This window comes from Hippoglossus stenolepis, chromosome 8 (genome assembly GCF_022539355.2).
Source record: "Hippoglossus stenolepis isolate QCI-W04-F060 chromosome 8, HSTE1.2, whole genome shotgun sequence".
NCBI lineage: Eukaryota > Metazoa > Chordata > Actinopteri > Pleuronectiformes > Pleuronectidae > Hippoglossus > Hippoglossus stenolepis.
In genome coordinates this window covers 12,355,358-12,382,588 of record NC_061490.1, presented here as the reverse complement: position 1 = coordinate 12,382,588, position 27,231 = coordinate 12,355,358, and the positions used below count along the sequence as shown (strand labels likewise).

At 41.3% G+C, this 27,231-nt stretch overlaps 3 protein-coding genes across 8 annotated transcripts; 1 reads left to right on the top strand and 2 right to left on the bottom strand.

The window, feature by feature from the left end:
- Window positions 1–1,156: 1,156 nt before the first annotated feature.
- cep85 (centrosomal protein 85) lies at window positions 1,157–13,753 on the top strand. 3 transcript variants are annotated; one of them, XM_035163305.2, is made up of 14 exons: window positions 1,157–1,332; window positions 2,582–2,643; window positions 2,746–2,877; window positions 5,911–6,704; window positions 8,277–8,407; window positions 8,726–8,843; window positions 8,975–9,160; window positions 9,549–9,701; window positions 9,810–9,964; window positions 10,118–10,235; window positions 11,021–11,071; window positions 11,156–11,263; window positions 11,336–11,579; window positions 11,814–13,753. In XM_035163305.2, the coding sequence occupies exons 2-14, from the start codon at window positions 2,604–2,606 to the stop codon at window positions 11,975–11,977; spliced, it is 2,394 nt and encodes a 797-aa protein (XP_035019196.2). In that variant the 5' UTR covers window positions 1,157–1,332; window positions 2,582–2,603; the 3' UTR covers window positions 11,978–13,753. The 3 variants fall into 3 exon arrangements, with proteins under 3 accessions (XP_035019196.2, XP_035019198.2, XP_035019199.2); XM_035163307.2 differs by lacking the exon at window positions 1,157–1,332 and adding an exon at window positions 1,387–1,853; XM_035163308.2 differs by lacking the exons at window positions 1,157–1,332; window positions 2,582–2,643; window positions 2,746–2,877 and adding an exon at window positions 4,959–5,253.
- Window positions 13,473–19,117, bottom strand: ubxn11 (UBX domain protein 11). 4 transcript variants are annotated; one of them, XM_047340798.1, is made up of 15 exons: window positions 18,956–19,086; window positions 17,834–17,909; window positions 17,703–17,743; window positions 17,166–17,273; window positions 16,978–17,078; window positions 16,824–16,875; window positions 16,665–16,750; window positions 16,494–16,578; window positions 16,175–16,392; window positions 16,008–16,085; window positions 15,811–15,934; window positions 15,602–15,705; window positions 15,374–15,447; window positions 14,321–14,470; window positions 13,473–14,234 (listed from the first exon to the last, which is right to left on the bottom strand). In XM_047340798.1, exons 2-15 carry the CDS (start codon window positions 17,899–17,901, stop codon window positions 14,066–14,068), a joined length of 1,458 nt encoding a protein of 485 aa, XP_047196754.1. In that variant the 5' UTR covers window positions 17,902–17,909; window positions 18,956–19,086; the 3' UTR covers window positions 13,473–14,065. The 4 variants fall into 4 exon arrangements, with proteins under 4 accessions (XP_047196754.1, XP_035019204.2, XP_035019201.2 ...); XM_035163313.2 differs by lacking the exon at window positions 17,834–17,909 and having other exon boundaries at window positions 18,956–19,117; XM_035163310.2 differs by having other exon boundaries at window positions 15,602–15,934.
- Window positions 19,118–19,616: 499 nt separating this feature from the next.
- On the bottom strand, window positions 19,617–25,372 carry LOC118113522 (B-cell receptor CD22). Its single transcript, XM_047340843.1, has 8 exons — window positions 25,369–25,372; window positions 23,322–23,609; window positions 22,281–22,532; window positions 21,923–22,183; window positions 21,719–21,809; window positions 20,853–20,942; window positions 20,661–20,737; window positions 19,617–19,786 (listed from the first exon to the last, which is right to left on the bottom strand). Exons 1-8 carry the CDS (start codon window positions 25,370–25,372, stop codon window positions 19,617–19,619), a joined length of 1,233 nt encoding a protein of 410 aa, XP_047196799.1.
- Between the last annotated feature and the right edge of the window lie 1,859 nt (window positions 25,373–27,231).

Below are 27,231 nucleotides of genomic sequence, written 5' to 3'. Positions count from 1 at the left end.
AGGAAAATAATGATTTGTGGTAATCAAAAAACAAGATATATAATGAATACTTAAAATATAAAATGATAAAGTAATTTTATTTTAAAAATTGAGCAAAGAAACACTCATGCATGAAATAACACAGGAAATGAATAGGGGCCATTTTTGATCCATGTTGTGCATTAGAAGGATAGTGATACAGTTATTCAAAAAGTAACAAAGGAAACATGTACGTAAATAAGGATTTGTGATGATCAAAAACAAGTTAATTGGGGAATACCTGAAATACTGAATGATGAAATTCATTCACTGCAAAGATATAGAAAATAAAAATTGAGCCAGGTCACTTTTGACCGATGTGGTGTATTAAAGGGTTGATATAAATATTGTAGATATGAGATATAGATAGAGACTGAACATTAAAACTGATGATGTATTATACCCCCTCACTGTGCTTGCACAATGCATAAGCATTATATCGATATTGAGCTTTCACTATATTGCTATTGATAAAAATGATATTGCAATAATTAATGTTATTGTTTTGATGCCCAGCCCCACAATAAGAACATGTATACCGCTGTCTGTTGCATTGTAATATGTAAAAGAGGATATAGGCTGGGTTAGGTTCTGTTATGTTAGGTTCTGTTAGTTTAGGGTGTGTTAGTTTAGTTATGTTATGCTATAATGTGTTAAATTTGTAATATAATATGTAATACTGTGTTATAATATGTTATAATGTGTTTTAACGTGTTATAACATGTAATGCTGTGATTTATTGTTTTATAATATGTAATACTATGTTATAATAGTTATAATATGTAATACTGTGTTATAATGTGTAAAACTGTGTTATAATGTGTCAAACTGTTTTATAATATGTTAAACAGTAGGTTGAAACACTTTTGAACCTTTGTTCCCCAGGTTATTCGTGCCATCTCAATGCATCTTGGCTGGGTTGGTTCGTTTTGTGTCACTGTTGTGATATCTGGTCACATGTCAGCCTGAACACGGTGATATTTTGTTACATTGACATAAATAATTAAACAAAAGAGTCGAACCCCGCCCCTCTAGTTCCTCAGCTGTTCCTTCCGTCGCACAAACTTCACTTGTAGGGAAAAAAACAACACCCGGTCTACGTGACAACACGAGCCGTTGGTGTTGACCGGGCGGCGCTGTGCTGTTAAACAAGCGTCCACTGTGTGTTGGCCGGTTCAGTGCCAGCGGAGAGGATCAGTTCAGTTTGTTAGCGGAACAACAGCAGCAGCAGCAGCGGGTGGTTCAGATTCAGCTTCGGTCACTAGTCTGAAACCGAGATTTGTTCCTTCGCACTGTGTTCATGAGGAACTAAAGGTAAAGTTGACCTCTTCTCGGCACATTAGCTTTAGCAACGTTAGCACGAGGGCTTTCACAGATGTGTAATGTTCTCTCAGGTAGCTAGGCAAACGATAGCCTTGTGTTAGCTAGCTGTTAGCAATCGGAAACAGATTTGCCATGGATTAGCAAAAATGGTTAACGGTGCAGAGCATCACAAGGACTAATGTGAACGTTATGGGGATGAAACTGTGGAGAGTAAGTTGTCTCTTTAAAACAACCATAACGTTGCTAACTATGATTATCGCTTTTATCTCATAGCGTAAATCTTTTTTTAAACAAATCCAATCTAGCGATTAGTCGCGTTTAGCTGACTTAGCTCCCCGCGGCTAGTTAAGCGTTAGCGAGTCACTTCCTTTCTGAATTAGCTGGTGAAGAGGATTAGTTCGTGGCAGCCAATACTCCGTGTATCCGTCCATCTCTTTAAAGTCGCCTGCACACGTATGGTGTGGAACTTCCCGCAGCCTCGGAGGGATAAAGATGTTTGTGTAACAGATTATGTAAGAGATGTGCTCATGTCGTTATTTTCGTTGGTACCCAAGATGAGTGTGGTCGAGTTTGGTTTCTGGCTCGTCGTCGAGGGGCAGATGAGTTTGATCTCTGAGCAGATCAGTCATTAACTAACAGCTGTTGTCCTCAAGCCACGAACATTCAGTTCGTACGACGCAAGAGAGCAGGTTGAGTTCGGTCAACATCTCAGTGTCTTGTTCATAATGAAACCTTTCAGGCTAAATGGAGATTTGGATTGTAAATGTGAAGTATTTGTCAGGGTTGTCACTTCAACTGAGGAACTTAGACTTCCTCTCTCATCTCTCACAACTAACTTCTACTTAATTGCTTTTAGTACATTGTTTTTTTTTTTTAAAGCTGTAATTATGTTTCTTTCATCATTTTCCTTTTCCATAAGTTTTAGATGATGAGTAGATAGATAGATTTTGTTTCATCATTTGCAGTCTTTGATTGGCATTGTACTATTTTGCTTGTTGTCAATGTGTGCTATGTGTTTTAAATGTAAATTGTTTGTATTGTTGAGCTTTGATTTTATCTATATCTATCTATCCCTCTATCTATACATATAAAGCTATGATCATTCAAGTTATTTGTCCAAGCTATTAAGAGGAGACCTTAACTAATCCCCATTAATGTGATTCCAAACTAAAACAACATTAATTGTATTGTTACTGTGTCAGCACCATACGATAATGAAACTTTCCCTCATCCGTATCAGGTGACGCGTTGTCCTGTATGGAATGACAACCTCACAGAGATACATCGAATCCAAACCAGCGGGTAAGTTGGCACGCTGCTGTGAAAATACATAAACTGTGTCGGCTCAGCATGTGTTGATACCCTCCTCTGTTGCCTTTGTCCTGTCTCTCAAATATACGTTAGCTCGGTTCGCTGACATGGAGTGGCAAACACCAGCTGTGTCAGAGAAGTTCCAAAGTCGCTTTGGCCGCCGGCCTGGAACATCAGACAGTGGGGACACTGGTCTTGGCACCTCAGCATCTGACAGCACAGAAGGTGAGGACTTTTGCTCGTTCTTCGCTCTGCCTGTAGCGTTAAATTGTGTAACATTGTTTTGCAGCCTGCCTGTCAGTGGTGGAGTCCAATAGAGTCAGAGTTGTTTGCCTTAATGGTGGTTGAGGTTTGTTTTGTAATAGTCTGCCACATTCTTGCACTTCACAGGCTATCAGATGTTTGTCATCTATACTTGAAGCTGACTTGTAAATTGATGATGTATAAAGTAGCGAGGAGCCACTCATGATCCTCAGACTTAACCCCAACCCTCCCTTCTTTGTGATTAGGCTGGTAAAACTGTCTTCCCTTGTTATTCTTCAGCTATTTTTAGAGTAAGCAAAATGTCCATGGTCCTCAATCCATGATTAGGAGATTTGCAGAGGTAGATTAAATTCCTTGCCAAAAAATGCCCCCGGACTCTGCTGCACTGCTCTGGTGTTGTGGCTAATTGGGAGGATGGGGTGTTAGGATACCAGGACTGGAAAGCTAAATGGAAACTGTACCCGTGCCTGCGGTGTGAAGTGTCCCATACAACGTTTATATTTATATTATCATAGTTATAAATGGGAATGTCCCACTGGAGAGAATGCACAAGTCCTGCAGAGTTGGTGTGTTTGTACAATATTTATTATTGAATATACAGCAAGTGGAAAAAAGAACACACTCTTATCAGAATGGTTACAGCTAACTGGGATGGGTGGTCTCCATACAACAGGAAACACTGAAAAATAATAGACTGAAAAATACACGGGTTGCCAGGTGGAAACCTTTCATAACAACCTCAAACAGGTCACTGTTTTTCACCCTTTGCACCAAGTTACATTTACTTGTGTGGGCTTTGGTAAAAAGCTGTCCTGCATCCCTAATGGACACCATTAATGTGTAATTTCCTTTTCTTCGTCAGCAGTTTCCACATCAGTCAGACCAGTGGTGTGTCAGCTGAAGTGCATAAGGTAGTTTTATAGGATCCTGTGCAAATGTTAGCCAGATGATACTGTGTACTCCCCCTCATAAACTGCTGCGTGGTTTGGTGCTTTTTCTTATCACCATGGTGAGTTAAATGATCTCTGCACACCTCCTCTCACATGTCCAGCCACCCGATCCAAATCTCTCAAAACCACAGAGGCTGTGAAGAACAATTCGTCGTGTTAGTAGATGCTCGTCTTCTACATTTTTCAAGGAACTGATGGCACTTTCTTCTGGAGGCGTCAAGTCTTATCCCACCAGCCTCTAACAATGCAATCCCACAGGTCAGGTTTTGTAAGACAACATTCTTGGAAGGATTGAAACAGCATTCAAGCTTGTTATAAGACCCTGTACTTCAAAATAATTGTTAGGTTTACTTGATTTTGTCCAACCCGCATTCATGTCTCTGGATAAATTTCAGTTACAGCCACTGTCTTCATGTAGGAATGAATGTAACTAGTACTTGCAGGCTTCTCTTGTTTAGCCACAAGTGTTAGGAATACCACTGGAGCTGATACATCTGTGTCCTGGCACTTCAACTGACATTGGTGCTTAGCAACACGACAATTAGCCACAAATTGAGCTACAATAATGACCCGTTTTAGACAATACTGGAAATCTTACATGTAAATTCAACAGCTTTAGAAAACCAAACTGATAGGAACTTGGTGTTAATCAAAACTTAATAATTTAGAGCTGTAGGTAATTTTCACGTTATATATTTTGCAAAGGCAGGAATGACTGTTCTGTTGAGCAAACATCTAGTAAAAGTTCTTCCTACAGAGCAGTTTAGACTTGTTCTTGCTAGTCATGAATTATTGAAGCCTAGAGGCTCCTGTGATTATATATGACGTTTTACATTCCTGAAAGCTTGATGTTGTTTCTGTAATATTCTTGCCTTTTTTTTACTGAATATTATCTCTCCCTGTGATTGCAAAGAGTTTCTTGTGAAATGGAGTTGTGGTCTAAAATGAGCAGGGAAAACAGATCCCATTCAGCCTTTGACTTTGGTGTACACGTGTGTGTGTGTGATGTGTGTTGCAGTGGGAGGAGGAAAGGTGCTTAAATAAGCGGCACCCACAGATCACTCCGTAACTTGAGAGGTGGGCTATAAATACCCCTAACCTTTCCTGCGTGTGCCTGTTTTTCATGCGTTTGGTCAGAGGTTGGTGCAGACTGGTTTGGCTGTTGGAGGACAATACTGCTTCGGGCACGGGGCCCGCCTGCCCGACGCGCGGCCATCGGTCTTTAGCTTCAGAAGTTGTTTAGGTTATACCCAGAAATGCAGGAGACGCACTGTTGCTCGGATTTACAGCTCACCTAAGTTCAACTTTAGAAAAAATGCCCCGGCTAATCACACGCTTGTTTCATTCAAGTGAATACCGGGTTTCCAGACATCAGCAAGAATCTCAGGTTTGTGTTGAAGTTAGACTGCTTCAGTTGTTTCGAGGCTTGTGGAGACTTGTGGAGACGTCTGTATGTTGGTTTTTGTGATCTTGATCCTAAATGTTGATATCTTAGATTTGCAAATGAAGACAGTCAACACTTTTTAAGCCTACCTATTGGTGTAGATGGGGTGTGTGCTCTGTAGAATAACTTCAGGTTTCTTTCTCTGTGAATTTCTATAAGAGAATAATTGAGAGTGAATGCAAATTAAAAGATTCTTTACTCAGCATATCTATTGTCACAAAATTTTACATTTAAATATGATGGTCTTACTTGTACAGCTAGACATGTGGCAGGACCAGCTTTATTAATTACATATGTTACATAATCATGTAATATGGAGCTTTTTACCCTGCCCATTGGTTTCAGTCTATTATGAGCCTATTCCCTGGGTTGACTCAGTCAGAGCCAGTTAATTCTTTCAGTGGTGACATCTCATCATCAAAGTAGGCCACCCATAAACCCTGCTGCATCTACTTTACATCACACACTGAAAATAGAGGAAATTGCCTGCAGTGGTGTTCTACATATTCTGCACCGATTTAACAAGCTGCATCTGTAGGGTGAATAGTGAGAGAGTCACACTCATATTTTTCGTTTCTCCTTTTCTGTTTTTACTTTTAGATTTCTGCAGTTCTAGCAGCAGCCCCTCTTTCCAACCCATCCGCAGTCAGATCCCCATTCCCACTGCACATGTCATGCCATCCACGGCCGGATCCTCGGCCTCTAAGCCCCAGTCATGTGTCCAGGAGGACGGCCTCTCCTCGCTTGAGAGTCACAGGTCTTCCTCTGGCTCCAGGACCCAGAGCGGCTCCACCTCCAAGTCTTCCTCTCTTTCCAAGTCAGCATCGTCGCCCAACTTGGACGCTCAGGACAGTGTGGGAGTTGATCCCGTGGGGCCAAAGCCAGATTGCCTGAGCCGCTACCGCAGCCTCATCAATGGGCTGGACCACTCGCTTTTCCCCTCAGACCACACACGGTTGGATGATGGCCAGAGGTTTGACACTCCTACTGTAGAACCTACTCTAAATCAGACAGCCCTGTTGGGGGGGCTCTGTCCTGATGTCCGACTCCGATTTCAGTCAAGCGGGATTAGAGACGGCCCAGACTGTCTGTCTGATGCCTACAGAGGAGGCATGGATCACAGCTATAAAGTTCTGCCTGAAGCCAGGCCTGGGCTTCCCTGCACAGCAGAAACCTCTAATCAGAGGGGCGGTCAGCCTGGTGCAGCGGGCTCTGCTGGAGTTTATGCAAGCCCTCTCAGCCTGCAGACACAGGCTCTGCTGAGGGAGCATCCCGGCTCCAAGGGTTATGAGCCACTGCGGCAGGACAGATGTAGTGACCTGTCCAGCTGGCAGCAGCAACAGCAGCATAAGCAGCAACTGGAGAGTTTACGTCTGCAAGTGGAACAAATGCAGGTAAGGATTCATCCTGAGCAGAAAATGATACGACACTAATGCTAAAGAAACACAAACCTATGTGTTAGTTATTTTCACTTGTTTCCTAACTGATCTTTTCAGATCGTGGTATAGAAGCCAGGCATTTATGTCATTCTCTCATGTGTTACCATGACTGGGTGGCAAAAATGTAATTGTCTTGGCTGCTGTGATGGTGAGGAGAATTCTCTGAGAACAACACCTTGATAACGTAAAGACCATGGGAGTAGACATGTGGGGCAGTCGGTTATCGGTCGACATTGAAGTCTGGCCAGAAATCCAGAGCGTGACACATATATAGGTCAACACAGGAAATATAACGTTCCACTAAACAAAGCCTGAAGGCGCACAGACACCTTGTCCTATTTTAAAGCAGGAAGTGTCCAATAAATCAGCCAAATTAAAATCACCAGAACCTCCACATATATTCTGGTCTCTGTTGTTATTTTCATGAAATAAATACATTTCATTACTCTATCTATTAGTGCAATGTATAATTCAGAAAATCTATTCTATTAAAATTTTACGACACGGTAATAAAAAAAAAGTTGCACAACAGCTCTTTGCAGTTTCAAATGTTCATTTCCTCTGTGGCAGATGCTGACTTAGTGTCACTCTGCAGTGACAGTTTGCACTTCCACATCCTGTGTGCTGACACATAAACTCACACTATCACTTGAACTACTTTCCCAAAAACCTTTTACCCATTTTGAGATACTATCTATCAATCAATAAAATTTGATTTGTATAGCCCATATTCACAGATCACAATTTGTCTCATAGGGCTTTAACAAGGTGTGACATCCTCTGAACTTAACCCTCAACAAGAGGAAGGAAAAACAAAAAACTAAAAACCCTTTTATATCAACTTAGGGAGATGTTTTTTGTACTAACCCTGGAAAGAATTTTCAAATGAAAAATCTTATGGGGCCCATAGGGGATTTTTACATTTTAGTCTTTGAAGCAAGTCGTGATGTTGTCTTAACTCTATGAACGCTCCCAAAGCTGTGATTTGAGTGCAGCATTCATTCATTTGTGGTACTGGACAAATTCTTTAGAGCAGCAGATTATAGCGACTCTCTGCTGTGCCTTCAGTGTGTGTGGGAAGAAAGACTTTAAATAGTCACTGAGGTGGAATTACATTCTACTCTAAAGAGAGATTAGCACCACTTGATACTCTAGTTTTATTTACCTTTTGTGATAGCCATTAAAAATCGATAGTGTTGTTCTTCACCCTGTTACTGTCGTCAGGCGACCGCTTTCCTGTAAAACGGTTTGATCGGGTGTCATTCTGTCCAAGGCAAGCTACAGTCACTGAGCTGTTTGCATCTTGTTTTGAGAACTATTTTGAGTTGTATGTTTCTGTTAATACCCGTATTGCATGTACTTTCCACTATTTATAGTGTGCTAGGAGAAATTGATAGGATGTCAGCCATGAATAGTTTATTTATTTTCTGGGTTAAGACTTTACACATCTTCACGTCTCTCATCACCTTTGCATGTTTCCTCCACGTGATGCAGCGCCAAGTGTCACATGCTCTTTCTATGTTACAGTTATTGGGCGCTGGAGTGGGTCAGTATACGTCTCTGTACTCAAACCCCATTCACTCAGAGTCTGGCAAGTGGGACGCGCTGGTTAAAGCCAGCGAGAGTCTGTTAAAGGAGAAGGAGCTCATCATCGAGAGGCAAGTGTTTCTCATCATTTTACTGCTCATGTGGGGACGCTTTACGGAGGGAAGATACAGGGAATGTTTATGTGATTCTTTGATTATAATTCACAGAAAGACGAATAAGAATTTACTCTCAAAAATTGGATATCATTGTTTTGGTGACACACAAAGTTGAAGAGTTGACAGATGAGAGGTTTTAAATTAAATTAATATTAAAGTATTTTATGTCTCTGATCCCCAGAGGCCTCACTTCCCAGGTTTTTTTTCACAGTGTTGTTGACTGTATTGTTGTTGTTCTTGTGTTGCTGTTGGTTGGGCCTGGTTGTGATGCAGACAAAAGCAGCACATGTCCCAGATGGAGCAGCGTCTGAGGGAAAGCGAGCTGCAGGTCCATGGAGCCCTCTTGGGTCGAGGGGCTTCTTATGGGGATATGTTCATGCTGAGGCTACAGGTTAGTGAAAACATGCTCTGTCTCCTCACAAACAACAATGAGAACACTGTGTTACGCTGTCATCACCCTTGACAGACAAATTACCCGAAGAACTTTCACTGAAACTTTTGTATCACACGGTGACTCCCCAGGAGGCTCAAAGAGAGAATGCATTCCTGCGAGCACAGTTTGCTGAGCGCACAGACTGCGTTGCCCTGGAGAAAGTGGAGGCCGAGCGCAGACTGGGAGCAGTTGAAGCAGAGACGCGGCGACTAACTGACTGTCTGAAGGAGACATGTGAGAGACACGCAGAAGAGATGAAGAAACAGGAAGAGAGGGTTAGTTCCTAACACGCCTCCCTAACATACAAAGCAAATCAGTGTCATAACAGATATGACATTGTTAAATTTTAATGACGATGTCAGAGTTTATAATCTGTCCACTTTTATTTCTGCTCTTTATCTTCTTCCCTTTGTTTATTTTGATAATGTAGAGAAGCTTTTAGTAAATCACTCAAATATCCTACACATAAGTAGATCATACATGTTGCAATAAATTTAAACTTTAATAAATTCTCATAATCATAGACAAATATTTAACAATGCTAATGTGGTTTCTTTAAAAGGCAGCATGTTCTCTCAATTACTTTTCCCACTCACCATGGTTGTAACATCTAATACATCTGGATCATATTATCCCACTTACCACATTTGCCTGTGTTTGCAGATCCGCAGCCGAGACAAACACATCAGCAACCTGAAGAAGAAGTGCCAGAAGGAGGCGGAGCTGAAGAGAGAGAACCAGCAGCGTATTGAGACTCTGGAGCGCTACCTAGCCGACCTGCCCACCTTGGAGGATTACCAGAGCCAGAACAAGCAGGTTGGGAGAGTTCTGCCTAATTTCATGCCTTCATTCTGTCTGCTCTGATTTACTCGGATCAAGGTGTTAAATGTATTAAATGGGGACACGTTTGTTTTTTCATATCAGCTCCTGGAGGCTGAACAGCAGGCAGCCCAACTACAGGAGAGAGCAAAAGAATTGGAGGCCTGTCTAGAGACGACGCGCTCACAACTGAGGGAGAAAGACGCGCTGCTGGAGGAGCAGAAACGCAGGGAGAGAGACCTGCTGACCACCATCACTGAGTATGTTCTCACACACACAAACACACACGCAGTCTGATCTCCATGTACAATCTTCCCAAAAGGCATGTCTGTTCTCTTCACTCTGTGCGTGCACAAAGAAACGTTAGTAACCCTGCATAATGCTCTCTGTGTTTTTATTTCTGTCCTCATCAGTATGCAGCAGCGGGTGCAGCAGGGCCTAGAGGACGGAGCCCGGCTGCCTTCTTTGGATATCGAGAAGCTCAGAGGAGAGAACAACGGTTTGAGAGAGGAACATCAAAGACTCAAAAAGGTGTGTTGTTGTTATTAACGTTATTCTGAGCGACCTCCCTTAAAAATCTTGTGTGTTCACTTTATATTTGAAAGCCACAAAATACTAAAAGTAAGAGTGAACATGTTTAAATCAGTACTCCAAACTTAAAATGCATAAATCCTTCAAACTAACTGCAGTTCTGACATTTGAATGTTTGAGTCCAGTGACTTCAGTTTCAAAAAGTTCATGTGAGTGGGTGAGCTTAGGGGAAATGACTGCTCAGTGAAATGTGAAGAAACCAGAAGTGCTCATTTCGGAGGAAGTGTCTCTATGTTGTGGTTAAACCGAGTCACAGCATCGGAGGCTAGAACATCTTTATCTTATCTCAGTAATATTTGTTAGCATGGCTCGAATTAACCTTTCATAATGTAGAGGCTCTTTTCTCAGAATCATGCTTTCTTTGCTGCTGTTTTTTTCAGCTGCAAAGCAAACACCTCCAGTCAAACACATGATTTCAGTGAAGCTAATGTAACGGTTTTAAAGTCCTGTAGAAAAGGCAGAAAGATAAACATTATTTGATATTTAAATAGTAGGAATAGGCGACAGGAGTCAGTTTAGCTCTGGTAACCTTTGGTACGTGTGAATCTGCTTTAATTTCTCAACCAAAGTGAGCACACATGATATATTATACGACTGTAAACATTAAAGCTATAGATTATTATCATAATTAAGCAGCACAAATGGTACTTTACGGCTTTTTAAGTCTCACAGAGCAGTTCTGAGGAGCAAATTAGTCTTTTAAAGTTCCGTTCTTCTTTGTGCAGGTCATTGAGAAGCAACACCGAATGATGGAACAACTCGGCTCTCAAATCCAGGTGTTTATATCGTCACAGTTTTTGTCTGCACTGTTTACATTCTCAGCTCAATACGTGTGAGTCATTGTCTGTTTGTGTTTGCAGTCTTTGGAGCAGCAGATATCTCAGGAAGACAACAGCTCTCAGGCTCTCAGAGGAGACGTGCTGGCCAAAGAGCAGAATGTGTTGGAGCTCCACACAGCCATGAAGGAGGTGAGATAGACTAATCCTTAAAAATGATCATGTTTCTGTGCACAGAGATTGATGTTCCCTCCTGTGTTTCAGCTGTCAGCCCAGAACCAAGAACTGATGGAGCGGAATCTGACGCTGCAGGAGAAGATGAGCGATCCAGAGCAGAGGAGCAGTAACCAGGCCTCCTCTGCCCTGCAGCCCGCCGGGGCTCGTCTCACACAGAGGCTCCACGTAGAGATCGCCTCCTGCCTCAGTGACCTGCGCTCCCTGTGCAGCATCCTCACCCAGAGAGCGCAGGGACAGGACCCAAACCTCTCCCTGCTGCTTGGTCTCACATGTAAGCACTGCTTGAGTTTACTGTTTTTGGTTTTGTGGTACATTGTAAAATTATGAGTGTTATGAAAAGTTAAGGTTAACTGTAGGATAGACGCAGAGTCTTCACCGTGATGTGTAGTTAGATTTGTAGGGAGGTGCATGTCAGGCTACAGTGTTAACCCGACACAGGAGTATAAAATGGCCTTTTTAGATGCTTACCGACATAAATCAGGGTCATGGTTTTTGTTTTTTCCAGCGCCTTCACAACTGGCAGAGCAGGCTGAGGACTGGATGAGTCCAGAGGTGCTGCAGAAGAAGCTGGTCGAAGCTCAACAGCTCCGCCGAGACGTTGAAGAACTGCGTAACGTAATACTGGACCGTTATGCACAGGACATGGGAGAAAACTGTATCACCCAATAACCCTCCCACCCACCCAGGTGACGGGGGAAACTTGCAGAAGCTCCTCTTCGCTTCCGAAGCTTCTAAAACGAGCCTGTCTTTAATGCCTATAGTTACTGAATATCAGACAGAGGACTGGATTTACATTTTCTTAAAATGAGGACAGAGGAAAGCCCAAATGGTTTCGCTTGTGCTTCTCTCAACTGACTGAACGTGGAGTCTCAAGTCTGCCTGTAGCTCAGAAGCCTCCCTTCCCCCCAGTGAGTTCATCTATTTCTGTCCAAGGGCTAACAGAAAATAACTTACCTCTAATACTTGATCCTTTAAGCATAGTGTGTATGTGTTTTTTAATGATGATGACATGATACTGTCGGTTACCAAACAGTCTTATACTTTTTGTTTTATTCTAGGGGACGACTCTTTGTGTAGAAGTCCCACATGTATAATTTATTTAAATCTTAATTTCCCTCCCGAGGGGAATTATCCAAGAAATGGTTGACAATCAACTGAAAATACTTAAACCTTGTGCTTTTAACAGTATTCACAAAGAAATGTTGCTAACTTCCCATTATTTAAAATGGTGGACACAGTAACATTAACAAAAAAAAAAAGCAACTTGGGCGGTTTAATACCAATTCAGCTTCCGACACCAACAGGCCTAAAACAGTTTTATAACCAAAGAGAACTCTGGTCGAGGCAGTTGTGCAAGTCTCTGAATGTTTGTGAACGCTCCTCTCTGCTGCACGACTCGTTCGGAATGAAACACCACAAAGTGCCTTTCTGTCACATCTGCAACCGCAATGCTCACTCATTTCTAGACCAACCACACAAGGGCTGTGTGCAGCAGACTCTTCCATTTTGACTTTCTCTCTCTCAGCGTGTTAAACCAGTAGGATAGTCGATACATTCCCTGACTCTGAATGTAGCAGATAACCGAGGGGCCGCGTCACAGAGCGTGTGGAGGCCACCTTCCTTCTTTTTTGTTTTTTCCTAGTAGATATATGAAGTGAAATAATACTCATTAGTCCGGGTGATGTTTGTAGAGTCGGCTCAGTGTAGATGAATAACTTCAGTTCACTGTACATTTCAGTTGACGGCTTTGACAGAGTGTTTGATAAGTGAATGCCTGAGAACCAGTATTAATCCTCAGTATTATTTATTGTTTCTGTTTGCATTGACAACTCAGTGTGAAAGTGTTTTGGGCCCTAATGTGTTGTTCTAATAATGTTCTAATGTTTGCGCAAACCTGGCATCAACTTTGTGTAAAGGTCCCATGAAGTGGCTTTAAGATTGTTATTGTCTTCTGTGGTGTTCCGTGTGCAGGCAGCCGTCACTGAGGAACGGTCACTGTCTCTAGGTGACAGAGGGACGTGTTTTAATCCCATGTGGTGATGATGTGGATGTGAGGGGTTGGCTGGATCAACCCTAAATCTCTGATCATGTCACACTCACTGGGATTTTATTTTTACCCTGAGTGCAAGATAAGCCATTAATAAAGAAAACTTGACACTTTACAGGAAGAGAAGGGGATTTTAGTACAAACATATGCAATGATGACTTTTTGGCAAAGTATACAGAACGACGCACCCAGGGACACACAAGCCATTTTTGTTTTTTTTTCATTTCATGGGACCTTGAAACTCGAGTAGCACAAAATTGCTTTTTGGAAAAGTCAGGTTCCGCATGCCTTAACTTAACATCTCAAATGTTTTGCGAAAGGGAAAAAGATGTTTATATTTTCATACTTTGGTCCTTGTTTGTATTTGCATATTTTAGAAATAAAGACTTTCAACTTTTCTTGTTCTTTCAAATGTATTTGATTTAATTGTTATCCCCTGGTGTAAGATAGAATTGTGTGATAGGTTTTTAAATTTAGAGAACAAAATGCATCCAAATCTTTTCAGTGAAGTCATTTTGACACAATAGGAAAAGCATGTGTAAATAATAAGATCATTGATGGCTCAATTCCATTTAGCAGCTTCAGTTTCAGGGCCCTGGTCTTGAGCACTTGAATGGAATAGAGCCATCGTCAATAATATTTCTTACATCTGTTATGTTCCCATGACGACACGCCTGTTATGAAAGAGAAAACAAGTCATACACAATAGTTTATAGGTGGATTTGTTTGACTGCAGTCAGTGGCTGAGGGTGTTGTCTCCTTCTTAGCAGCAGGGTAGCATTAGTCGTGAGGCCGCACGATTGTAGCGTCCTGCTGTTGTCTTCATAGCAGCACTGTGGGTACGCACTGATGATGTCATAACCAGGGAGCCCACCACCTCTGTGGTAAGAAACAATCAACCAGTGTTACTATGGTTACTGAGACAGAGAAGGTCACATGAACAGGAGGATGTGTTCTCTCCTCACCTGTGTTTGTCCAGGTACTGTCGCAGGTGGCCGATTGTCTCCGAGAAGCCCATCGTCAACACGTAAGTATGATCCCCATCCTCGGCCTTCACCTTGAGCGTGATGATGTCATGGGCTGACGATGGCCGGTCAGAGCTGGACGCCTGCAGTCTGAGTGTGGACAGTAACAACAGCACTGAACTGTCACATGTTGTAATAACTTTAAGTAGAAATACATCATGCAAATCAAAGGAGGGGCAGCTGACATGTTTTTTGGCTGATGACATGACACTGTATATTCGGACTTGAACAAAAGCTTACCAGCGGCAGTGCGAGATTTGACTGTCTCAGATTCCTGAAGGAGGTCACAGAGCTGAATCCGAGGCCCCATCACACGCTACTGAGCCCCGGCTGGTCATGAGGACCCTGCCCTATTTCTTTTAACCAGCACATACAGTAATCTCGACGATCAGTCATCGTCGCCAGAAAGAGATTTTAATCAGCCTTTACATCACGAAGGGGATTTAGCAGTTTCCTTCAAACCCCTTAAACCCTGTTTATTCCTTCTAATGTCTACATGGTTGTAACATTATAAAATGATTTTCACACCTGTTTGACATCTTGTATCTAAACAAACCATACATGATGCTTATACTGAGTTATATCAAACCCAAACCCTTGTTTTTTCATGGCAGTTCCTTTGAATTAAATGGAAATATTCCAGATCTTTGTATCATTTTATGCTAGGCATTTTTCAACTTAAATAAATATTGGAATATCCTTTATGATTTAAAATCCATTTATATTGATCTATTTATTTGATTGTCTTAATGCATGATATCAAACGGTAAGGATAAACTTTATTAATATAGCAACTTTTCAAAACACAATTACGAGGTGCTTTACAAGTTAAAAATGATTTAAGGCAAACAATAGGAAACATTTAAAAGCAATTAGGTAAATCAATTATTTGTCAGTTGAGTGACAAAGGGTTTTCAGGATTCACAATATAAATATAAAAAAAAAAAGAATCCAATCAGTGTGCTCATGTAGTGAAGGATAAACTGCTCATACCTCTGTTCCATCGCCTGCAGTGCTGCTGTGTCTATGAGGATCGCTGAGTCGCTGCTCTGGGCAGCAGATGAACCCTGGAGAAAGTGCTTGTTAGATAATGGACATCATATATAAGTACAACTACAGACAGACTAGACAGCTGCTGTGGTGATGATCTCTCAAGAGAGCATATATATACAGTATGCACAAAGGGATGTGTAGTGAGTTGGATGTTTTCCGTCCTCTCACCTGCAGGGTTGCTCTCAGTGATTCCCTGATATCTATCACTCGACCGGCCTTAACCACCACCTTGGGCATCCTGCTCAGGAACTGATCCGTGGTCAGTTTCCTCCCTGAGAACCAGAAGAAAGAAAAAAACATAAGAATGAAAGGAGGGATTTCAGGCTTGATTTTTTTTTGGGGGGGGAGTATCACAGTGATGTTTTCCAAAAAAAGACCTTGAGTTTTAAAGCTGGCAACATTTGAAGCATCATCTTTCTCCCCATAAACAGCCCGTCCGTTGCCAGGGAATTGATCCCACGCTGGCCTGAAGATAAACTCTTCATCTCGCCTGTCGTGAAGCTGCAGAAGAGGATTCGAATAAGTCACAAATTCACACATTTGCTTGCTGGGGTACGGAAAGAAACAGACTCACCTGAAAGGGAACCCCGTCTGGAAATCGGTCCTGAAGCTCAGATGGAAAATACCCGTCCATCAGATCCTGCATGCACTGCTGCAAATGCCAACGAAAGACTGTATGAACCATCAGAGTTCCCAGATTGATATTTGCATTTTTCTCCTTTAAAGTTTCACTTTGCAAACCTGGGTGCTGTGCTCCTGATATGAGCGGAAAGGACCATCGAACATGACGATGCCGTTGCTGTACAGCCTCAGGTGGACAGGATCCTTTCGTGCGAGCTGGGCCCCTGTGGCTGTCGACCGCACATAAGACTCCCCCTCCCCTGCGAGGATGTTCAGCTCCTTGATCCTCTGCAGCACGAGGTTGAAGTTCATGTGGAAATCCCTGACCCCAGATGTGCCTGCAAAGAAAAGATATACAGTATTTGATCGATGCAGAATTGTAGCCCTGCGTGATGTTTGCAGAAAAGCTCAGGGCCTGTGAAGATGAGGTGGTCTCTACCTGAGCTGTGCGTCTGCGTACACTCGGCTGAATCACTGCTCTCTCCATCCCCCACCCAGGTCAAACCATAGTCTTTTAGAAAGCTCTGCGGGACAGCAACAAGTAGATCTCAGTTTGGTTTCACCACAATATAAAGACACATTATTGAAATCGTGCATTTAATCCACTTGCCTCCATTTCGTGCACTTGATTCTGCAGTTCTTGGCACCTTCTTTCAAGATCATCTCTGCCACGCTCTGCAGGATCACGACCTCGCTCTACAGGATCAAGTCAAAAATCATTTCATCTGTTTATATCAAACTCAGGTCCGGGCATGTGGAAGATGATTACCTGATTCGTTCTGATCCCGCAGCTTCTCCTCCAAAACTGAGATCTTTTTATCCTTTAAAAATGAAAATATGAAGTTGGGGTGTGTGACACGTTTCAGTGATTTTCAGTATACTGCTGCTGTTTCATTGTTGATCTGGAGGAGGTGTGTGTTCACCTTGTGTTCCAGCTCCTGGGCTTGGCCCCTCACTTGTTTCTCCAGCAGGGTCACCCGCTGCATCATGGCAGACATGAGCTCAAGGTCGCTCGGTGGAGCACCTGGAGTTAGACGTTAGATTTTGAATTTGTATCACAGTAAAGAACATTTACTTTGCCTTGGAATAACTAACTTTGTGTAACGTGTACCTTTCTTCAATGGGGCTTTTGGTTTTGTGGCGGCTGGATTGTGACAGGGTTTGGGAGGATCTGGATCAGATGAATCATCATCATCATCCACAAGCTCTGACTGAATCTCTGAAAAATCACATTACAAAGACGTGTGAAAGCTGCTGGATATTTAAAGTAAAACATTAGTATAGAGTTATATGAAAATGTGGAAGGTAACTGAGTACATTTACTCAAGTACTGTGTTAGATCTCTATATCTCTAGATTTGTAAGTTTTACAAACTGATATATATATATATATATATATATATATACTATACTTATATATAATATGATCTGAAACCTATATACAGGTCTAATAGACACATTTTAGTTCTTCAACTTTTGATGCTGTCCGTGCATTTTCCTGATTTTACTTGTTACTTTTACTTTGGGTTTTACAGTGTGCTATTTTTTCATTAAAGTATCTGATTACTTCTGATGGTAACGTCTGTTGTAATAACCCGTGAGTGCAGTGTTTGCTTTTCTGTTTAGCGTTAGATTTGACGAGCCCATACCTTTTAACAGATTCCTCCTGAAAGGCAGTTTTCCTCTGCTCCTGCGGGTCAGAGACAGATGAATGCACACGCTCTCTGTTTGTACAATAAAGTTACAGCGACACTGTGCTCATGTGCAGCGATGAACCTACCATTGTTCACTGTGGCCCTGCAGGGGAGCGCGTTTCATTTTCTTCAGCATGGTCAGAGGTGAACTCATCTTTAACCCTTTGATACACAACATGGGTCAAAAGTTTTTATTTTTCTATATCTTTGCAGTGAATGAATTTCTTCATTCAGTATTTCAGGTATTACCCGATCATCACAAATCCTTATTAAAATTTTTCCTTTGTTACTTTTCGAATAAAAATCCTTATTGTATCACCCATATTCTTTTCCTGTTATTTCATGCATGAATGTTTCTTTGCTATATATTTGAAAAAAAATGTTTTTATCATTTAATATTCTAAGTATTCATTAAATCTTGTTTTTGATTACCACAAATCATTATTTTCCTTTTTCCTGTCTTACTTTATAAACAAACGTATATTTTGTATTTCTACATCACTTTTAAACACATGGGTCAAAATGACACATACAGTATTTATTCATTTCACACAGCTGCTTTTGCACATCTGATGCATGTAAGTCTTATTTAACAATCCATTACTAGTGAGAAAGAGAAATATGTACAATTCCTACTAGCTGTTAGTTAGCTAGCTTCTCTTCTGGCTAGCTAACCATAGCTAGATCCACAAAATAAAACCCGAAAATATAACAGTATATACTTAATAGACTGATTGATATGCATTTGAAAATATGCTTTTGATTTTCTTTATTCAGACTTACAGTTAACATCGTCATTAAGATAATGTATGAAGAACTGGATGAGGAAACTGAGGAGGCAATTCTTGGTCTTGATTCTGAGTCTGAATTCTCTGATGCTGAGGACCTATACTTTGTTCTTTGATGATATAAGAGACTCATCTTTTATGTCATCAAAGGAGCCTTCTCCTAAATGAAGAACGAAGAATAAGCAATCAAAGAATTTAGCTTAGAAACACCCAGCCATGCATGAAATAGCAAAGGAAATGAATACGGGTAATTTTTCAACCCATGTTGTGCATTAGAAGGGTTTTGCATAGCTTGTGTATCAATGTGTTAAGTCCAAGCTCTGTGTGACTGTGTGGATCAGTCAGCTCAGAGGAGGCTGCTGAGGCCTCTCTGTTGGTACAATAACGTTACACTGTGCTCGTGTGCAGCGATGAACCTACCATTGCTCACTGTGGCCCTGCAGGGGAGCGCGTCTCGTTTTCTTCAGCGTGGACAGAGGTGAACTCATCTTTAAGTCAAAGCCCTGTGGGACAATCTGGGTCAGTCAGCTCAGAAGAAGCTGCTGAGGCCTCTCTGTTTGTTATGAGTCCGTTGCCATGGGAAACACAGGAGGCTGTTGACTGTAGTGATGCGTGGATGGTTCATGTCTCAACCACAGGAGGCACTGTTTCTCTCTATCTCTAATTTCTTCCCCAATTTCAATATTGGCATGACATTCAGATGCAAAAGCACAAATACAATATAAAAGACTCGAATCATATTAACAACCACAATGCAAAAACCACACACACTTGACATCGGTGTAAACTTGGTCTTGGTTTTGCTGTTGTTGCTCAATTTAGCAACATTTGAACTATTTTAGTTTGTAGAAAATATGAAATAGCTATGTTTTATTGTTGATTTTTTAAATATTGTATATATTCAGACTGAGAAACAGAGTGTAAACAGCTTCATCACGCTTCTCTGATGTGTGGTGTTTGTTTTGCTTTGTCCCGGGACACAGTGACCGCTAGTGGGCCCCGTGCAACAGCTATTGTGTGTTTGTGTGTGTGTGTGTGTGTGGAGCAATGAGCGGGCACACCGGGAGGATGCTGCGGCCTGTCAGACCGGCCGCTCGCTCATCTTTCCCCCGGAGCTGTTAGGCTGATCCGGGACATGGCTGCACCCGTCGTACACTTTGACGACGACTGGTCGCATGTGCGGGGTTCGAACGTGGTTCCGGATCGGGAGCTGCTGACGCACAAAGGCCGAGCAGCGGCCGCTACCGCAGCCTGGGGGGAACGGCACTGTGAGTGTGTGCGTGTGTGTGTGAGAGTGTGTGTCTGTGGCCTGTCCAGGATGGCTGCTGTTAAACATGTGTGGATTAAAAGGAGGCTTCCTCTCAATAAACTGCAGATTATATGAAAACCTTACTAAGCCACTCTATCTGCTGTGTTTAATTTATTATATCAGGAAACCAGTTTTATTTTTAACAAGTGTTATCTTTATTGAAATAAGGATGTGGTGAGTGGACAGTGACAGACATCTTTGGTCCAGCTAAAGTAAAACAGTCTGGAAATGTGAGCTGTAAGTTTTACAGATTCATTCATTCATCAGAACAGCTGCAGAAATATCGGCATGATATCTGTATCTGTCCTTAAATGGCTCCTGGAGACCGATATTAGTCGATATGAGTGGATCAATAATTCATATTTAGTTTCTACAGCTGATATTTGTGAAAGTGATACTTTATTTAATCATTTCCTATGAATCACCTTCAGGGAATATTTTTATGTCAGCTATAGTCATAAAAACTATATATATAATAATGTTGATCTGAAAAGCAAACAGCGAAGGTTCTGAACAATCACAAAGTTGTTTTAAGACAGGAAACTTTTTCTGAAAAATGAATATGTGAATTTTAGCACACAGGAAAATAATCACATGCTTGTTTAACACGTACAGAAAATTGCATATAAGTATTTATTTTTCTTTACAATTGTCTTGACCCACATCCCCACACAGAGGAACTGCAGCTGCACCAAACTCAGCGATGTTACATGTTGGCGTAGATAGCATCATCCAATTCAGTCTGTGTAGGAAGTGAAGTAACAGTTAGAGTTGTCTTCACGCTCTGAAATAATGAAGAAATAAAGAAAACTTCACATGCCTCCACGTTGTCATACACATGATCGTCGACATGATGATTAGGTCTTGGCACCACATCGTAGTCCATGTCTTTTCTGAAGAGTGCAAACATACACACACAGTAAATTTACATGAGACTATGCAAGATTGTGTCATGTTAAATCATGAGGAAACTTTTGCTTGTTTCAAACTGAGGCTAATATCTGTCACCCTTTTACTGTAGCACATTCAGAGAGCTCTTCTTTGTTTTCCCTCAAAGCGCTGATGTGAGGTGTTGGTGTTTCTCCAGATGTTCCCCTACTGGAAGAGTAAGGACTTTTAATTTAGGATCCAGAAAAAATAAACTATTGTCACACCATCCATGTGCATTATCTATGCAGCTTATCTTGCGGGTGGTTGGCTGAAGACAAACAATCATTTAAACTCACATTCATACCTATGGACCCCAATCTGCATGTTTCTGTACTGTGGGAGGAAGCCAGAGTTCTCAGAGAAAACCCAGACATGAAGAGAACTCCACAGAGTCAGCTGGGATTCAAACTGGGAACCTTCTTGCTGTGAGGCAACAGTGCTAAGCACTTTACCACAGTGCTGCCCCAGCAAACTGCAAACCTGGACAGAGATTATCATGTCCTCTAAGACATTGACCCAACTTCTCCATCAGAGGCCAAAGTGTAGTGGCTTGACTAGTATCAGATGCATTAATAGATACATACGCCCAAAAGAGAAAATATATAAATATATAAATATGAATGTCTAACATAAAGACCATACCAATGCCTCTACAGATGTGATACGTACGTGCAAAACCAAGAGAAAGATGATTTCATTTTCAGAGTCACTGATCAGACAAATACATTCATACATGAGATTTGTCCATTTTTTTGTCCATTTTTTTTTTCTTAGGCAATAATCATATCAATCATAATAAATAATCATAGCATCTTTATAATCAACTTCAAGTTTCTTTAAGCTTGCTATTTTGTAGTTTTACCACAAGTGGGCAGTACCAAGCTGCTTTACCATATCACTGACTTCACTTTCATTGGGAGGAAATGTTTTCTATTCCCACTTACCATTTTTTAACAAGTCCCACAGCCATTAAAAGTATCACCAGAAGCGCGCCTGCCCCGATGGCAATGGCGATATAGAGATTCTGCATCTCACCTGTCCAAACAGAAACCACCTGCAGTCACTTTCCTCTTATTCCACAGTTCAAACCGTCAGTTGTTTATGCATATTAGAAATATCATGTGTTCAAATTTGAAACACTTCCTTACCGTTCACAGGTAGGGAGAGTACGAGGTTGGCGTTGCCCACCGTGTTGTTTGCCAGACAAAGGACAAACTCAGAGGATTCAAACTCGGCCTCCAGAGTTCCAATGGTGACAGGGCCGTGTCTCTCTATCTTGGTGCCTGGTAGGACTCTTTCAGAAAGCACAAAATGGACCATGCAGGGAGGTTGGGAGTTAGCAATGCACACACACTTTACCATTTTTCCCTCTGAGGAACAGGAGGAGACGCTCTTAATCTCAGGGGCATCTGTAACAAGGAGTAATTATGAGTTAGCCGTATGACAAATGTTCAAATAAAACAAATAAAACTTTCTTTATCATTGCATTTCATGGATTGTACTTACACAACACAGTGAGACGCACAGGGCTTGATTTGCCTCGTCCGACTGTATTGATGGCGGTACAGTACAATGCACCCATGTGTCTGGAGACGTTTGGCATCGTGTAGAGGTTTCCCCGATGCAGCTGAGCACCAGTTTCACTGAACCACTCATATCTGCTGGCAGGAGGGTGAGCATCGCTGGTGCATGTCAGCCGCACGGCTTCTCCCTCCTTCACAACAGACTTGTACTCAACCCTCACATTCACTGGGGCGTCTGCAAGAAAACAAAGGAACTGGTTGTGATTCCACCAACATATGTTACATTATGTTTATATTTTATATTGTTTTATAAAGCTGAAACAGGGGCCACTGCACATATATAAACAAGATAAAAAGAGTCTATATAGAGGCTACCAAAAACCTAAATCCAGTCAGGGGCGATGCAACAGGGTTGGCAAAGCAGGGCTTCAAGCTGAAGGGGGGGCCCCTCACCACCTTTATAGACACCTTTATAAAATGTCTCAATCACTCCCAAGTGGCTGGCTGCAGTTCACAAACCAAACCAAAAAGTCAATGTACTCGTCAATTATTTTTTCTCAAAGATGGCTTCAGTCGTTTTAAATTGTTCTTATCAAACCGATCTTTGTTCAAGTGTTAATGTTTGATGCTATAAAAACGGGTGTAATGTTATGATTGACAGTGAAGGCTGACTCGCAATTGGTGGCTCCAATGTACTGGTGGAACCTCAATACTGAGGTTCTATCCCCTGATCACTATTACGCAGACACTGGCTACAGATGAAGCTATCGGCGCAAGATGGCAACGTTTGCATCAGGGATATTTTGGCTTCCTTTCTGGATAGTGGGAGGAACGTCATCTGTCATTATAAACAGTCTATGATTACACTTGTCCATAAGACAATTATGTGAGGACCTCCACAAATTCTAAGATCGGCATGAACAGATGATTGTGGCCCCAAAAGCCCCTTGAAACACTCCTGCATCCAAAGGTTCTGACATTTGAAACACCTGCTTGTACTGTCACCACTGCTGTTTACACATACGTTTAACTTTGAGGAGCTTGGATGTTTCCCGCTGCTGCCCTCCGCTGTATCGTGCGGTGCACCGTAAAGACTTGTTGTGGTCAGCGTTGGTCGGGCGAAAGGTCAGAGTAGCTGTCGCTTTCCACTGGTCGTCGTCAAACTGCAGAGAATGAAAATGTTCCTCTCCAGAGTGACTCCATCTGAAGACAGGAATGGAGGTGGGACAGGAGGGAGACACGGAGCAGTACGCCACCATGAGCTGACCCTCAACTGCGTCCTCTGTCAATGAGATATCCACATCGACTTTACCTGTAAGAACAAGAGAGGTTGTGATTGTAAGGATTCTGTCATGAAAATAAAGGAAAACACTTAATCTGTTCAAAGCGATGATGCAGTCTTTTGAAGTTCTGTATTCTGTCCTCACTTGTTCATTACCTCCACCAAGAAGGTAATGTTTTCATTGGTTTGTTAGCAGGATTACGCAAAAACTACCCAACCAATTTCCATGTAATTTTTTGGAGGGGTGGGGTGTGACCCAGCGAAGAACCCTTGGTTCTCAACCTTAATATGTTATGATTTGGCTATTTGAATTGAATTGAATTGAATATTTCCCTAATATCCGCTTACCTTTGATCTTTTATTCATTTGTTTTTTTTATTGCCATGTATTTTGAGATGCATTTTGTAACCAGGTTTAGATAAGTGCTCTATAAATAAAGTTATTATTGTTATTAACTTCTGGTGTGGATCCAGATTAGAATTTTTTTTCTCACTTTCTTTAACATTTTGAGATTTTGAGCATTTTTCAATGTTTTTGTTGTTTTCTCAGATGATCTTGGTTATAAATCAGGCATGTTTGGGGGACTGATATGAGTTTGGGCAGTTTGGTGCAGATCCAAATAAAAGTGAATTTAAATGTGGTTTTATAAGGGGACAGTTGGGCCTTGGTGGAGATAAGCACTATATTAAGTGTTCCTCTTGTCTAGAATATTGAAAGCATATAGTTGCCAGAAAATAAAAGGAACCATTAGCCTGCTAAAACTAAAAAAGTAAGTTACACCACAACCCAGGAACCGACTAGTAAATATGCTGCAGAGAATTGTGCGAAAAAGATTTCCTGTTGATTCAAGCAGTTGCCCTTAAGTCACTTTATCTTTCTACAGAGCAGGTCCCACTGATTCATATCATGCTCAAATATTTTCTAAGCTTTTCAGTCTGTTGACATGTTGACAGAACTCCTGTGGACACAATATTTTACTTGAACGAATTGTTAAGATCTGTTGTATCTCCCTTCATTTTTACACATCTGTCAATAGAAATGAATCCTAAGTTATACTGTTGTATGATCAAATAACCCAGATGAGGGAAACCAACCAGTGACAAATGAGGGACCAGTCACTGCTTAAATTAGACATTTTAAATTATCCCTATCTGCACCTCAGTGTGTGCTGCTTGACAACTCTGTCTTTGGGGTTATAGTTATGACCTGAACTTTCCAATGCTATAACAACTAGTGGGACACTCAGTGGAGCGCATACCTCGATCCAAACAGTCCCCTTATGAAACCACATTTAAATTCACCAGATCCTGATTTTTATTTGGATCTGCACCAAATTTCACCCGCTCATAAATAACAGTCCCCTTAACATGCCTGATATATCATCAAGTTCCATGAATTATTCTCGGAGAAATCTATTAAAATGATGAAAAATACCCTATCTCGCAGTGTTGAAGAAAGTGAAAAATAATGCTGGATCTGCTCCTGATTGAGATTGTTCCTCCCCTCCAAATTTCATGGAAATTGGCTGAGTACTTATTTACTAACTTATTATGTACTGACATACTAACTATTTAACGAACAAACACAGATGAAATCATAACCTCCTTTAAGTGTTTAAGTATTTTTTGTTTATTAATTTAAGTAAAAAATAATCAAATCTCAAGTTGAATGAGTGATTCATGAATGCTCAGATAAAAAGGAATTTAATTTAATGAATATTTATATTATTATAAGAAGAGAGAATCACGTAAAAATGTAACTATTTAGAAAGTTGTTATGTATTTCTTACCCATCATTGTAATGGAGACTTGGTGAGCTTTGTAAGAAAAGTTCTCAAAGTCTGCGATCTCAATCCTGAAATAAAACGGTCCTTGGTCACTTTGCTGGAGCGGATTAATCTTCAGTGAACAGTTCTTGTGCTTGATGTCTCCCAGCAGCTCTGTGCGATCCCGATACTGCTGCACGATGTTAGACTTGACTGGGTGATAGACAACAAGTTTCGGGTCCTTGGTCCAAATCCCTGTGAATTCAGTCACCTTCTCTCCATTATCTGGGTAGCTGAAAGAGCAAGGAATCACCACACAGGAGCCAATGTGACCTTTGACTGTGGACGGCAAGTTAATGGTCCAAGACGAAGCTTTGGTTTGAACTTCTGTCATAAAATGTAAAGAAAAATATAATAATTATTCTCAGGAAAGAGATAATAACAAATAGAAAGAGAAAAAAAGAACAATATTGCTTATTGTCTATATTGACTATAAAAGATTATTGTATATGCACTTTACCGTTAAAGCAAAGCCACACAAAGAACAGACGCCAATTCAAAGCATCCATCTCGTCCTGTCGCGGTCAGACCTGCAGATGAAGTGACAAACATTTCCAGATTGATGTGGCCCCGCTGTCACTCCCCTGATGAGAGATGACTAATTTCCATTCCATTTTTATTCCACCACACGTCCACTAAGTTACACACAAAATCTGACTTTTGTCTCATGAGACATTAGGGAAGTCATATTAATCATCATTTCAGTATCCCTTTTTCCCCCCTTGCTGTTTACTGTACTTCCAACTCTTCCCCCATATTTTTACTCATAAATCACACAAAACAAACTATAAAAGTGTAATAAAAGTTTTTTTTAGTTATCTCTGTTATGCATCTGTAATCACCATTTTTATATCACAACTGTGCCACCCCTGCTCTCACTTCCCTCTTTGGACCAAGGGGAATTAGATTTAATCTTAGATTTTAAATGAAACCTACTGTGTTGAACCTAAAACGTCTGTGTAGCTGGTTCTAATTATTCAATAGATACTCAGATAATTGAAAGGATTATAGCCCCCCTGATTAACTTATCGTAAGTACTGCTAATGGGCCATTTGTTAGTAAACCGCTTAGTTATCTTGAGTTCAAAGAGAAAGAGTGAAGAGGTGATGATTGAAACACTGAGGCTGTAAAATCCCTTCACTGTGCCCTGACGTGCTCAACAGTTGGTACATGAAATAAAGTCAACAATAGAATATTTTGGTGTTAATTGATAAATTGTAGTTTATTATTTAAGAAGTGTATGTTTGATTTTATTTGCTCCATCAAACAACATGACCAAACTTCAGAGAAAGACACAAACATGTTTTTCTAAAATGTGAGAACAATGACTCTTCTGCTCTAAAATTAAGTCAAGAGGTCAAAACAGTATCAACGGAAAGGTTTGAATGTATTTCCCCATCACGCTTGCTTACGTCTTAGTTACACATTTTCTGCACAGAACTGGACGAAAATGATATGAAAAAAAAAAAGGTATAATACAATGACAAGATCCAGGTTAAGCAAAGATGAAACTTTTACAGCAAGACATGTTGAGTAAATGAAAAGTCACTGGAGGATCAGCTGCTGAGAACTAAAAGTCTTCTTAACCCTTGTGTTGTCCCTGCTTCCCCGGGCGGTTGGCCCCCTCACATAGCCCACCCCATATTAGGACGCACACGTAGGGCAATAGACCAGTGAGCAGCCCTTGCAGATGTATTTGTTACACCCGCGGCACACGCTGTGAGTTTTACAGTCCTTTTTCCTGGGGCATATCTGACACCTCTTCCTCTTACTCGCCCCGAGCGGGGCTCCTGCTAGGGCTATGGAGGAGGCCGGACGCTCAGGTTG